At 43.2% G+C, this 15,000-nt stretch overlaps 1 protein-coding gene across 1 annotated transcript in view; it reads left to right on the top strand.

The window, feature by feature from the left end:
* hectd2 (HECT domain containing 2) overlaps positions 1-15,000 on the top strand; it is a 37,035-nt gene that overhangs the window by 8,231 nt on the left and 13,804 nt on the right. Inside the window, 3 exon segments of the mRNA XM_053333561.1 lie at positions 6,495-6,569; positions 11,177-11,264; positions 13,024-13,130. Coding sequence (XP_053189536.1) covers positions 6,495-6,569; positions 11,177-11,264; positions 13,024-13,130 — 270 coding nt within the window.

Raw genomic sequence — 15,000 nt, 5'->3', positions numbered from 1 at the left:
CTTATATTGAAATTTAAATTAGCAGCGTTATGAAGGCAGTACAGTATAAAAAGTGCAATTTAAAAAAGACAAGATTGAAAGTAAATGAGTATGCAATGTCAAAAAGTGGTGCAAAAAGTATCTAACATAAGCAGAAGCAGCTCAAGTCTTATTTTTATCTGCATGAATGACAAGAAACAGGCTGCAACATGTAATAAATCCATTATACAGAGCAGAGAGCAGCATACAGCACAATGAACAGTGTGATCAAAGCAGAACAACAACATGCAAATTTAAAAAAGACAAGAAATAAAAGTTATAGTAAACTGCAGAGTAAGTGCCCCCCCCCCTCCCCTTCATGCTCAGCCATTTCAGAGACAGTCCATCCATTGTTCATTACCAGTGCTGATGATTGCTATTATATATTAAAGTTCATTCTGTCTCAGTCCAGTCTATTAGAGAGAGAGAGAGAGAGAGAGAGAGAGAGAGTGCGTGGCAGCTTCTCTTTCAGTGCATAGTGTGATAATAAGGTGATAATTATATTTTATTACATGTTATATCTGACAGAAGTAGATACTGCCAAAGGTTGAGGGGTCTTTTAATTTGAAGTTATTAAACTGCAAACAGCTGCTGACGTGTTTCTGCAGAGACTGAAAGTTCACATCGAGCTTCAGCTGGAAAGAAGGTGAAGACAAACCCTAAAAAATGTTGTCACTTTACAGAAATAAAAGGGGGCGGTGGGGGGGGGTTAGGGTTGGGGGGGGGGCACAGTGTCTGACACACAGATACAATGAGCCTGTAAAACATGAGCAGAGTCTCAGAGCAGCGCTGAGAGAAAAGATCCTGATCTGTCGCCTGAGAAACCCGATCCACCAAAAACCCTCCTCACTGTGAAGGTCGAAAACTCTGGTCCCCACTAGGACACATATACACGTACACGTACACACACACACACACACACACACACACACACATACCAGGCTGCTAAAACTGGCCCACTGGTTGCATAACAGCAGGGTATCTGATATGAGGCCTGAGTTTGGCGTCAGAGCCGGCACTCTGGTGACTCCGGACAAGCTCCATTCATTCATTCATTCATTCATTTATTCATTCATTCATCATTCATTCATCCATCCATCCATTCATTCATGCATGCTTTCATTCATGCATTTATTAATTCATGCATTTATTCATTCATCCATCCATTCATTCATTCATGCATTCATCCATTCATTCATTCATGCATGCATTCATCCATTCATGCATGCATTCATCCATTCATTCATTCATGCATGCATTCATCCATTCATGCATTCATCCATCCATCCATTCATTCATGCATGCTTTCATTCATGCATTTATTAATTCATGCATTTATTCATTCATCCATCCATTCATTCATTCATTCATGCATGCATTCATCCATTCATTCATTCATGCATGCATTCATCCATTCATGCATTCATTCATTCATTCATTCATGCATTCATTCATCCATTCATGCATTCATTCATTCATGCATTCATTCATCCATCCATTCATTCATTCATCCATCCATTCATTCATTCATTCATGCATGCATTCATCCATTCATTCATTCATGCATTCATTCATCCATCCATTCATTCATTCATTCATTAATGCATTCATTCATCCATCCATTCATTCATTCATTCATTCATGCATTCATTCATCCTTTCATGCATGTGTGACACAGAGTGTTTTCTTAGACATTTATAGACAGTTGTACGTCACATTAAAAGGATGAAAATATTCAACCCCCATTTAAACACTAAAACTCTTTACAGTTAAGGACTAAAGAAAACAGTAACAGTCTTGCTGTGATTTTGGTATGATTTTGGTTGTGTTTTAGCGTTGTGAATGATTGCGGGACATGGTCAGCAGAGGGCGCTGTGGGTAGTAGGCTTCAGTGAAAGACATCTGCCAGTACTTGAACAAGACGTCAGACTGAGTACTACAGAAAAACACACATACCAGAAAGCTGATGTGTCATGTTTTACGTATTTCAGGTAAGACAAACAGAAATGATAAACAACATCGTGTAACGAAGCAGACTGTTAAAGCCTTAAAAACTGTATGATGTATAAATGTATGTAGGAAGAATAGAGACGGATGCGCAGAGTATAGGCTTGCTCGTTCCCGCTTCTCCGTCGGCTCCGTCTAGTTCATGATCTTAAAAACGTTGTGAAACTGTTGAAAATAAGTTTGAAGCAGATATCGGTTGTAAAGTTAGCTTCTGCTAAATTGTGTTGAAAGTGAAAATGGTTCTTTATTGTTGTTTATTGTTGTATGAATGAAAGCTAAGCACAAATGCTAAGTATAATAGTCCGCCCTCAGTGCGGCTGTGACTAATTGCTGGCCTATAGTACAGTACTGTAGGTGGGAATGAAGGCTAAGGCTAAGAGTGAAAGCCCGCTCTCAATGCGGCAGTGACTAATTGCTGGGCCATAACACAGTAATATATGTCAGTTCATCTTACAACAACGTGATGATATGGTTGTAATATTAATTTGTTCTCATGCTATGTGACTATTATCGTTATGTTAGTTGACTACTGATTTAAAGGTTGAACAAGTACATACATAACAGTAATAAGTTAAAGTGTTAAAAAGCTAATAAATAGATAATAAATAAGAATTAGTTCATTGAACATATTGTATAAAAAAGGGTGTTTAGCCTGTGAATTACATTCTTGTTATTGTAATACTCTGGATTTCTGTTGATATGTAGTGAAAGACATCTGCCAGTACTTGAACAAGACGTCAGACTGAGTACTACAGAAAAACACACATACCAGAAAGCTGATGTGTCATGTTTTATGTATTTCAGAATAAAAACTAATGTGCTACACCAAGAGCGACCACCCCGTCCTTCTGATAAGTGTAACACATGCATCATCCATCCATTCATCCATTCATTCATTCACTCATTCATTCACTAATTCATGCATTCATTCATTCATTCATTCATTCATTCATTCATTCATTCATTCATTCCTTTAACTAATCTGATTCTATGGTTTTGCTTCAGAAACACGGAGCTTCTTAAATGCATGAATATCTTGACTTCATTAATATTATATTTAATATTTAATAAAACTGGAATCTTGAGATCGTACTGATGGCTTCAGGAGGTTGATATTGAATAATGCATTCATTGATGTGATGGTGATATAATCATGCAGCACTCATTAGAGCCTCAGGAAGAGCTGCTGCTGCAGCTTCCAAAAACAAACCTGTTTATCACTTCTCATAAAAGCTGAGTCATATTTATAAAGCTGAATGAATGCATGAGTATTAAAGAAAAGAGGAAAGGGAGGAACAGGGCGGAAGAAAGTCACAGTTCCAGCAAGAAGTTTATTAATAGACCGATGAGTTTCAGCTTGTGGCGTTCATTAAGGTCATCATAAAATATGTTTAAATAAGCAGAAAAGGTGGAAAAGTGTAAAAAGAAATATACAGCAAAGGCTAATCCACCTCTTTGGGTATATGGGTCATGTGACTTCAGACCAATCATTGACCCAGACAGGCAGTATCCAATAAATAACAAGGGTAACTCCATTTCCTTCCTTCCTTCCTTTCCTCCCTCCTTTCCTCCTTCCTCCCTCCTTCTCTCCCTCCTTTCCTTCTTTCTTCCTCCCTTCCATCCTTCCGTCCTCCCTCCTTTCCTTCCTTCCTTCCTTCCTTCCTCCCTCCCTCCTTTCCTTCCTTCTTCCTTCCTTCCTCCCTCCCTCCCTCCCTCCCTCCCTTCCTTCCTTCCTCCCTCCTTTCCCTCCCTCCCTTCCTTCCTCCCTCCCTCCCTCCCTCCCTTCCTTCCTCCCTCCCTCCCTCCCTCCCTCCCTTCCTTCCTTCCTTCCTTCCTTCCTTCCTTCCTTCCTTCCTCCCTCCCTCCCTCCCTCCCTTCCTTCCTTCCTTCCTTCCTCCCTCCCTCCTTTCCCTCCCTCCCTTCCTTCCTCCCTCCTTTCCTTTCCTTCCTTTCTCCTTTCCCTCCATCCTTCAGACCAATCATTGACCCAGACAGGCAGAGAGGCAACAGGAGTATCCAGTAAATAACAGGGGTAACTCCATATTTGGTCAAATGAACCAGATTAATACAATTTAAATTCCATGTAAAGTAAGAATAAATATTTTAGTTCTGAGTTTGACATACCACAGAAAAGTGTGTTGTTAACCACCCTGCCAAATTTGAATGATTAGAAAAATCGCCAAATATATGAAATTAGGCTTCAGAGTTGTGTAAAAATCAACCTCTTTCTCTGCTCCCAAACGCTGAAGCCCCGCCCCCTACCAAGTGTCACCTGTCAATCAAAGTCACCACCTCTACCAGAAACATGGATGCTACGTCTGAGAGCTTTCTGCTGCTAGCTCAGCGGCTAACTCAGCTAACTGGCTAACTGTAGACTGTAGTAGTAGTAGTGTGTGCTGAATGTATTTATACCTCAACAGGTGTCCCTCCTCCCTTCCCTCCCTTCCATCCTTCCTTCCCTTCCTTTCCTTCCCCCCTTCCTATTTCCTCACTCACTCCTCTCTTTCTTTCCTCCCCCTACCTTCCTCACTTCCTTCTTTCCTTCCTTCCTCTTTTTCTCCTTTCTCCCTCCTTCCTTCTGTCTTTCCTTTCCCTCGCTTCCTTCCTTACTCCCTTGTTTCCTTCCTTCTCCCTCTTCCCTCCTTTCCTTCCTTCTTCCCTCCTCCCTCCTTTCCTTCCGTCCTCTCTTCCTTCCTTCCTTCTTCCCTCCACCCTTCAATCCTTCCTTCCTCTCTTCCTTCTCCCTCCTCCCTTCTATCCTTCCTTCCTCCCTCCCTCGTTTCCTTCCTTTCTTCCCTCCTCTCCTTCCTTGTTCCCTCCTCCCTTCCTTCCATCCTCCCTCCCTCCCTTCCTTCCATCCTTCCTCCCTCCCTCCCTTCCTTCCTTCCTTCCTCCCTCCCTCCTTTCCTTCCTTCTTCCCTCCTCCCTTCCATCCTTCCCTCCTCCCTCCCATCCTTCCTCCCTCCCTCCCTTAGAATAATTTTAACCGTTATATATCTTCGTGCGTTGGTCTCATTCTCCTGAAGTCGGTATATCAGGAACACATGGAGGATTGTTCATCACATCTGGAGTCAGGGATGAAGTGATGAGTGAAGGGTTGATGGTCAAAGGTTCAAACTGTAATAGCTTTTATTAAATTCCTTCAAAGTCCTTCTTCACTAGGAACACTACACATGGATGCAAACTGTAACTTCACTGGTTTGGTGTAGAGCAGGGATGTCAAACATGCGGCCCGTGGGCCAGATCCAGCCCGCCGAGGGGTCTGATCCGGCCCACTTTCCTTATTCCTCCCTTCCTTACATCTTCCCTTCCTTCCTTCCTGTCTTCTTCTTCTTCCTTCTTTCCTTCCTTCCTGTCTTATTTTCCTTCCTTCTTTCCTTCCTTCCTGTCTTATTTTCCTGCCTTCCTTCCTTCCTTCCTTTATTCCTTCCGTCTTTCATTCCTGTCTACTCTTCCTTCTCCTCCTTCTTTTCCTCCCTTTCTTCCTTCCATCTTTCCTGCCTGCCTTCCTTCCTTCCATCCTGCCTTCCTTCCTTCCATCCTGCCTTCCTTCCTTCCTTCCGTCTTTCATTCCAGTCTACTCTTCCTTCTCCTCCTTCTTTTCCTTCCTTTCTTCCTTCTATCTGTCCTTCCTTCCTTTCTTCCTTCTATCTGTCCTTCCTCCCTTTCTTCCTTCCTTCCTTCTTGTCTTATTTTTCTACCTTCCTTCCTTCCTTCCATCCTGCCTTCCTTCCTTCCTTCCTTCCTTCCTTTATTCCTTCCGTCTTTCATTCCTGTCTTTTTTTTCTACCTTCTTTCCATCCTGCCTTCCTTCCTTCCTTCCTTTATTCCTTCTGTCTTTCATTCCTGTCTACTCTTCCTTCTCCTCCTTCTTTTCCTCCCTTTCTTCCTTCCATCTTTCCTGCCTACCTTCCTTCCTTCCTTCCTTCCTTCCTTCCTTACTACCTTCCGTCTTTCATTCCTGTCTACTCTTCCTTCTCCTCCTTGTTTTCCTTCCTTTCTTCCTTCTATCTGTCCTTCCTCTCTTTCTTCCTTCCTTCCTTCCTCCCTTCCTTCCTTCCTTCCTTCCTTCCTTCCTTCCTTCCATCCTTCCTTCCTTCCTCCCTTCTGTCTTTCATTCCTGTCTACTCTTCCTTCTCCTCCTTGTTTTCCTTCCTTTCTTCCTTCTATCTGTCCTTCCTCTCTTTCTTCCTTCCTTCCTTCCTCCCTTCCTTCCTTCCTTCCTTCCTTCCTTCCTTCCTTCATTGGGAAGTATGTGGCCCTTAAATGAAAATGAGTTTGACCCCCCTGCAGTAGACGGAGGAGCATGAGGTGATATTTCCTGTCCGTCCCTGCAGAGAGTGAGAAGTATTTCCTGTTTGGTCGGTTTTTTGTGGTGTGTGTGTGTGTGTGTGTGTGTGTGTGTGTGTGTGTGTGTGTGTGTGTGTGTGTTTTTGCTGACTCAGCGTTGTGCTTGTCTGTGTCTACAGGAGCTGGCTCACGGTTTGGGAGAGCTGCTGAACTACGAGGGAAACGTAGAGGAAGACTTCTACCTCACCTTCCAGGTATCAGAGCTGCACTGAGTACAAAAACCACACACACATGCACACACACAATACACACACACAGACACACACACACACACACACACACAGGCACACGATACATACATATATATAAAACTATAAAAACCACACACACACAGATACACACACAGACACACACATATAGACACACACAATACACACACACACAATACACAGACACACACACACATATATAAAACTATAAAAACCACACACAATACACACAGACACACAATACACACACACAATAGACACACAGACACACACACTCACACACACACAGACACACAATACACAGACACACACAGACACACAATACACACACACACAGATACACACACATATAGACACACACACACACAGATACACAATACACACACACAGACACACACACTCACACACACACAGACACACAATACACAGACACACAATACACACATATATAAAACTATAAAAACCACACACACACAATACACACACAGATATACACATAGACACACACACAGACACACAATAGACACACAATAGACACACACACTCACACACACACACAATACACAGACACACACACACACACAATACACACATGCACACACACACACATATATATATATATAAAACTATAAAAACCACACACAGACACACAATACACACACACGTCATGATAAAAGTATGCAGGTTTCAAAGAGCTGACACACATGTATATAAAACCATAAAAACAACACACAGACACACACACACACCTACACACACACACACACCTACACACACACACACACTCACACACACACACCTACACACACACACACACACACACCCCTATCTCATGAAGATGTCACACAGCTGTGACTGCCGGCGCTGCTCAGTGAATTTAATAAACGGTAATTATAGATGTGAATCAGTTGTGATGATGATGTCATAATGAGTCGTATCATATTTAGTCAGTTTAACAGTTTAACAGTTTTACAGTAATCTGTGACATCATCATCCTCCTCCTACCAAACTCACGCTGTCATGTGATGAACGTCAAACATCAGCTTCCTGTTTTGTGTCATTAGTTACAGTTTCCTTCCCTCCTTCCTTCCTTCTTTCCTCCCTTCTTCCTTCCTTCCTTCCTCCCTCCTTTCCTTCCTTGTTCCTCCCTTCTTCCTTCCTTCCTTCCTCCCTCCTTTCCTTCCTTCTTCCTTCCCTTCCTCCCTCCTTCCTTCCTCCCTCTTTCCTTCCTTCTTCCTCCCCTCCTTCCTTCCTTCCTTCCTTCCTCCCTCCCTCCTTTCCTTCCTTCTGTCTTTCCTCCCGCCTACCTTCCTTTCTTCCTTCCCTTCCTCCCTCCTTCCTTCCTTCCTTCTTTCCTCTGTCCTCTCTTCCTTCTTTCCTTTCTTCCCTTCCTTCCTCTCCTTCCCTTCCTTCCTTCCCTCCTTCCCTTCCTTCTTTCCGTCCTTCCTTCCTTCCTTCCTCCCTTGCTTCTTTCCTCCGTCCTTCCTCCCTCCTACCTTCCTTCCTTCCTTCTTTCCTCTGTCCTCTCGTCCTTCTTTCCTTTCCTCCCTTCCTTCCTCCCTCCTTCATTTCCATCCTTCTTTCTTTCCTTCCCTCCTTCCTTGACAACAGGAGGGTTAATCAACGACATATTTTAAGACATATTTAATTAATAATTTATAGATTAATTTACTGCAAGTTGCATTAAAACTCATAAAGTTTCAACAAACTTCAGTAAATTCTCTCCTCACTTCTTCACACTGAGCTGTTTCACAGTCATGACATCAGCGTGTTTTACGAGCGGTCAGCGTGCGTAGTAACCGTAGTAACCAGAGATATAACGGCATACTTTATGGAGCAGCTGGAGTTATATATGAAGCGGTCGGGTATTATGTAAGAGTGTGTTTTGACTATTCCTTCTTTCCTTCCTTCCTTCCTTCCTTCCTTCCTCCCTCTTTCCCACCTTCCCTCCTTCCTTCCCTCCTTCCTTCCTTCCTTCCTTCCTTCCTTCTTTCTTTCCTTTCCTCCCTACCTTCCTTCCTCCCTCCTTTCCCTCCTTCCTTCCTTCTTTGCTCTGTCCTTTCTTCCTTTCCTTCCTCCCTTCCTTCCTTCGTTCCTTTCTTCCCTACCTTCCTCCCTCTTTTCCTTTCCTCCTTCCCTTCCTTCCTCCCTCCTTTCCCTCCTTCCCTTCCTTCCTCCCTCCTTTCCTTCTATCTTCCTTGCTCCCTTCCATCCTTCATTCCTTCTTTCCTCCCTACCTTCCTCCCTCCTTTCCCTCCTTCCTTCCTTCTTCCTCCCTTCCTTCTTTCCTTCCTCCCTACCTTCCTTTCTCCTTTCCTTCCCTTCCTCCCTCCTGCCTTCCTCCCTTCTTTTCCTCCTTCCTTCCTTCTTTGCTCCGTCCTTCCTTCCTTTCCTTCCTCCCTTCCTTCGTTCCTTTCCTCCTTTCTTCCTCCCTCCTTTCCTTCCTTCCTCCCTCCCTCCTTTCCTTCCTTCTGTTCTTCCTCTCTCCTACCTTCCTTCCTTCCTTCTTTCCTCTGTCCTCTCTTCCTTCTTTCCTTTCTTCCCTTCCTTCCTCTCTCCTTTCCTTCCTTCCTCGCTCCTTCCTTCCTCCCTCTTTCTCTCTGTCCTTCTTCCCTCCTTCCTTCCTTCCCTCCTTCCTTCCCTTCCTTCTTTCTTCCGTCCTTCCTTCCTTTCCTTCCTCCCTTCCTTCTTTCCTTTCCTCCCTTCCTTCTTCCCTCCCTTCCTCCCTCCCTCCTTTCCATCCTTCCTTTTTCCTTCCTTCCTTCCTTGACAACAAATCAATTAATCAAAGACATATTTAATTTATAATTTTAATTAAAACTCATAAAAGCCCCTACAATGTACAGTAAATTCTCTCCTCACTTCTTCACACTGAGCTGTTTCACAGTCATGACATCAGCGTGTTTTACGAGCGGTCGGCGTGCGTAGTAACCGTAGTAACCAGAGATATAACGGCATACTTTATGGAGCAGCTGGAGTTATATATGAAGCGGTCAGGTATTATGTAAGAGTGTGTGAGGGTGTTATTTTAACCCACACAGCTCACTGACTGACACACTGAGCTATAGGTTGGTCACAGTCACACCACTGTGCTGCAGACGAACCTGCTGACCTGCTGCACACTGGACTCCTCTCTTTCTCTCTTTTTCTGTACTTTTTAAAGCAAAATCCTCCCTTCTTTTTCTCTCTCTCTCTGTGTGTGAGTGTGTGTGTGTGTGTGTGTGTGTGTGTGTGTGTGCGTGTGTGTATTTGTTTATTGCTTTTCTGTATTTTTATCACACGTTACACAATTACACCCATTGAAATTTTGGTGAAGGGTGCATTCAGGAACATGACAGAAAAAGGGACTTTACAATATTGAATTAACAAAACAAATAGAGTTTATTTATATACTGAGAACAGATTGTTTAGCTTAACACCGACCAAGACATACAGTAAAAACCAGAGTTATTATTAGTAAAAATGTTTTAATCTAAATGTAGCTCACCTTTAAAATGAGTTTCCAGAACATTGGGGAAGAGAAAAAGTTTAATTTAAAGCTTGTTTCTGTCTGCTGCTGCTGATGTGTGACTATGAGGAGATGAACAGCAGGTGGCGCTAATTCTCCGGTTGGTGCCGTCAAATCATTTAGAGAAGAAGAGATTAAAAAGCTCAAACTGTGATTAAAATATGAAATTTCTGTACAGTTACTAATTTGTTTGGCTCTGTGGCGACGTTAAAGTCACATGATTCACACACGTCTGTTTAGGATTAAACATAGGGATGATCCATATTGACTTTTCTGCCGATATCCGATATCTAATATTCCCCAGCTATTGTAGAATTAACACATTATACCTAATTGTATTGTGAAGCTCAGCTGGATGCATCCAACATAAATGCAACATGGCTTTCTACATGTAAACACTGTCTGTGCAAAATAAGAGAACAACTTATACTTATATAACACAGATATAAGCCCCGTTTCTGGAAGCGAGACCTTTACAGGAAGTCCTCTCACTCGGTCCTCTCAGCTGTTGCATCTCCAGCTGAGTAGCACCAAGATAGGACGCATCGGACTCTGACGGTGACGTCACAGAGGCAACTCGCCCAAAACATAACAGAGAAAATAAAACGAGGAGGTAAACCTCGTTTCTGTTTGTGTGTCCGTGTACATGGCGGTGGACGCTACTTGTTAGCAACGGTTAGCAACGGTTAGCCATGGTTAGCCACGGTTAGCGATGGTTAGCTACAGTATCCACGGTTAGCTACAGTTAGCCACGGTTAGCCATGGTTAGCAACGGTTAGCCATGGTTAGCGACCCACGAGGTTAGCGTGTTGTTGTTGTTGTTTTACGTCATCAAGCGTGCGTCGGTAAACGTCCCATGCTGCGTTCATGCAGTCTCGGAAATGCTGAAGCCTACAGAACAAATATCAGTTATAAAAACCCGATACCGGTACTTCCTGATATTACATTTTTCAGTAAATATCGGCCATCCCTAGTTAAACATGTGAAAACTGTATAACATAATAAACACTCCCAACATTTGTGTCAGCCTTTCTCTAAGTTGAGTTAAGCTGAATGTGTAAATGTGTGTTTCTCTGTGCTGCAGGTGTTCCAGGAGGAGATGGGAATGATCAAATCCTTCAACCTGAAGCCTGGAGGAGACAAGATCCCCGTCACCAAGCAGAACAGGAAAGGTGAGTCTGCAGGTTTACAGTAAACAGTAAACAAGTAACTGCAGTACAGCGGGTTCACGTGTTTGGATCACCTGAGTTACCTGAAGTTACCTGAACGCATCATTCATTGTTTTATATAGCAGACTGCAGCAGGCCAAAGAGTTGAGGTGATGATGTTCTCAAATCAAGCCGAACATTATTTATAAAGCACCTTTCATACACGACATAATGAGCTTCATGCAAGACCATTTTCATATCCTTATCTTAAAGTTCTCTTAAATTTCTCTGCGTGAGGTTGAGCTGTACGACTACTCCACGTCAGATTCACCAAACGCTCGTATCGCTAATGAAACAGTCATAAATGAGCAGCGTAAACATGATAAATCCCACATAGAGGATAGTAGATTAGCTTAAATGATGCCCTTAAAATACCAGATAAGGTCAGCAGGCATCTGGCTTCATTCATAAAAAGTGACACTAAAAAACTTAGAAGAAGAACTTTATGAGCTCCGAGATTAAGTCCTGTTTTTAGAAATAGATGAACAGAAACACAGATTATTTAATAGTAATAAAGGAATTTAATAGCGAGGAGGGAAGAAGGGAGGAAGGAAGGAAGGAAGGGAGGGAGGGAGGGAGGAAAGGAAAGAAGGAAGGAAAGGAGGGAGGAAGGAAGGGAAGAAGAAGGAGGGAGGAAGGAAAGGAGGGAGGAAGAAGGAAGGAAGGAAAGGAGGGAGGAAGAAGGAAGGAAAGGAGGGAGGAAGGAAGAGAGGAAGAAGGAAGAAAAGGAGGAAGAAGGAAGAAAAGGAGGAAGGAAAGGAGGGAGGATAGAAGGGAGGAAAGGACAGGAAAGAAGGAAGGTAGGAGGGAGGTAGAAAGGGAAAGAGGAAGGAAGAAAAGAGGGACAGACTTAAGGAAGGACAGATGGAAGGAAGGAAGAAGGAAGGGAGGACAGACAGTAGGAAGGAAAGAATGAAGGACAGAAGGAAGGAAGGGAGAACGACATGAAACTTAAATTGCCAAATACTACTCGACTAATGTCGACATGATTACTGATCCTGAAGTTTCATTTATATATATTACAACTCTGAGTAACAAACAGAACTGAATCCATTATAGCTTTAATGCTGTGGAGACGAGGAAAACCCCAAATACGAGAAATAATGGTTGAAGTTCTCGTAAATCTCTCGTAGATGTAATTTTCTGTGCGTGTGAGCGTCTTCTTCCATAAACCTGCAACATAATCATAAACAGCTTTTTAACGGGGGGGGGGTCATACAGGAACATTTCTATAAACTAACACTGAGACATTGTTTACTGAGAAAATAAATATATGTAATGTTTGTAACTGTTTAAATTTAAATCCTCGTCCTGTGCCGGTTTATGAGAGGAACCTGGCTCCAAGCAGGAACCTGGCTCCAAGCAGGAACCTGGCTCCAAGCAGGAACCTGGCTCCAAGCAGGAACCTGGCTCCAAGCAGGAACCTGGCTCCAAGCAGAAACCCTTCTTTGTTCCTTTTTTTAAAGAGGATGAAGTGCAGAGAGCGGCGGAGGGCGTCGCCTTTGTTTGCCTTATTAAACCATATTTTCCACTCGGCAGCTACTGTTGCTCGGCTCACGCTCAGGGTCTAGGTTCAGGCTCCGGCTCCGGCTCCGGCTCCGGCTCCAGGTTCAGGGTCCAGCTCCCTGCCAGCTGGTCCCTGTGTGAGCGTTAAACACAGGAGCCAGGACTGGAGGGGTAAACGGGTAAAAGTGTGTAATGGAACTGTGTCTGTCTCTTTCAGAGTACGTTCAGCTCTACGTCGACTTCCTGCTGAATAAATCCATTTATAAGCAGTTTGCTGCCTTCTACCACGGCTTCCACAGTGTGTGTGCCTCTGATGCTCTCATGGTGAGTCCACTCTGTGTGTGTGTGTGTGTGTGTGTGTGTGTGTGTGTGTGTGTGTGTGTGTGTGTGTGTGTGACATTTGTTACATAAGTGATCAGTCAGTCCACCTTATTAGGCAAAGCAGCTTTATTTATTTATAATAGAGCATTTCGACTACTTTTCCTAAAGGCCGCTGAGAGACTCAAGCCCAGTTTCCACCGGGTCCGTCAGCGGCCGCGGTGACCGGAGCTGATAGGTGCCACTATAATCAATGATAACGTTTCCACCAGCCGCAGCGTCTCTATCAATCCGCAGCATTTCTATTTTTGACGGAGCCGCTACATAGCTACTGACACATGACATAAGCACAAACATCAAAGAAAATTACCAAAATTGAGCAAGTTAACAAAATCGGGCCGTTTTGTTGTGCTGCTACTACAGTAATAACGGTAGACTAGCTACTACAGTAATTATGGTAGACTAGCTACTACAGTAATTATGGTAGACTAGCTACTACAGTAATTATGGTAGACTAGCTACTACAGTAATTATGGTAGACTAGCTACTACAGTAATTATGGTAGACTAGCTACTACAGTAATAACGGTAGACTAGCTACTACAGTAATAACGGTAGACTAGCTACTACAGTAATTACGGTAGACTAGCTACTACAGTAATTATGGTAGACTAGCTACTACAGTAATTATGGTAGACTAGCTACTACAGTAATAACGGTAGACTAGCTACTACAGTAATAACGGTAGACTAGCTACTACAGTAATAACGGTAGACTAGCTACTACAGTAATAACGGTAGACTAGCTACTACAGTAATTATGGTAGACTAGCTACTACAGTAATAACGGTAGACTAGCTACTACAGTAATAACGGTAGGCTAGCTACTACAGTAATAACGGTAGACTAGCTACTACAGTAATAACGGTAGACTAGCTACTACAGTAATAACGGTAGACTAGCTACTACAGTAATAACGGTAGACTAGCTACTACAGTAATTATGGTAGACTAGCTACTACAGTAATAACGGTAGACTAGCTACTACAGTAATAACGGTAGACTAGCTACTACAGTAATAACGGTAGACTAGCTACTACAGTAATAACGGTAGACTAGCTACTACAGTAATAACGGTAGACTAGCTACTACAGTAATTACGGTAGACTAAAGGCACTCGTTCAGATTTGATTGGGCTGCCGTAATTACTGTATTAACAGTGCAACTTCATTTTAAAAGGCAGCTTTTTTTACTGCAGTTTATTTGAATGAAAACAACCAAAAAGGACTGACAAGCAGCTGATCCACAAACATATAAAAACCCTGATGTGATCCTACTGTAAGAATAAAGTGATGCTGATGATGATGGTGATGGTCAACAGAAAAAATCGGAGCTCTAACTAACTTCCCTTTACACACACACACACATACACACACACACACACAGACACACCTACACACACACACACACACACACACACACACACACACACACACACACACACACTCTTTCAGGTCAGTTTAAAGACAAACAGACGGAAACATGCGGAGAATAAATCATTTGTCACTTCCTGTGTAGCAAAACAGCAAGAGTAGAAACTTTCATATGTTGAGTCATTGTTGTGGTTTAGTAGAAAGAGAGAATAACACACACACACACACACACACACACACACACACACACACACACACACACCCCTCCTCCTCCTCTTCTTCATGGACACAAACGTTTGCCCAAAAATGGAGCTCGGGGCAGCGGATTGTGTTTGCCTTCCTTCTTTAATCAAATGTTAGCTCTCGCTGATAAAGAGGAGGAGGAGGAGGAGGAGGAGGAGGAGGAAGAGGGGGTGGGGGTGGAGGGTGGAGGGAGGGGGGGGGGT

The sequence above is a fragment of the Scomber japonicus genome, chromosome 14, assembly GCF_027409825.1.
Source record: "Scomber japonicus isolate fScoJap1 chromosome 14, fScoJap1.pri, whole genome shotgun sequence".
NCBI lineage: Eukaryota > Metazoa > Chordata > Actinopteri > Scombriformes > Scombridae > Scomber > Scomber japonicus.
Note: the sequence above shows the minus strand (reverse complement) of the source record. Positions and strands in the feature narration are given on the sequence as shown.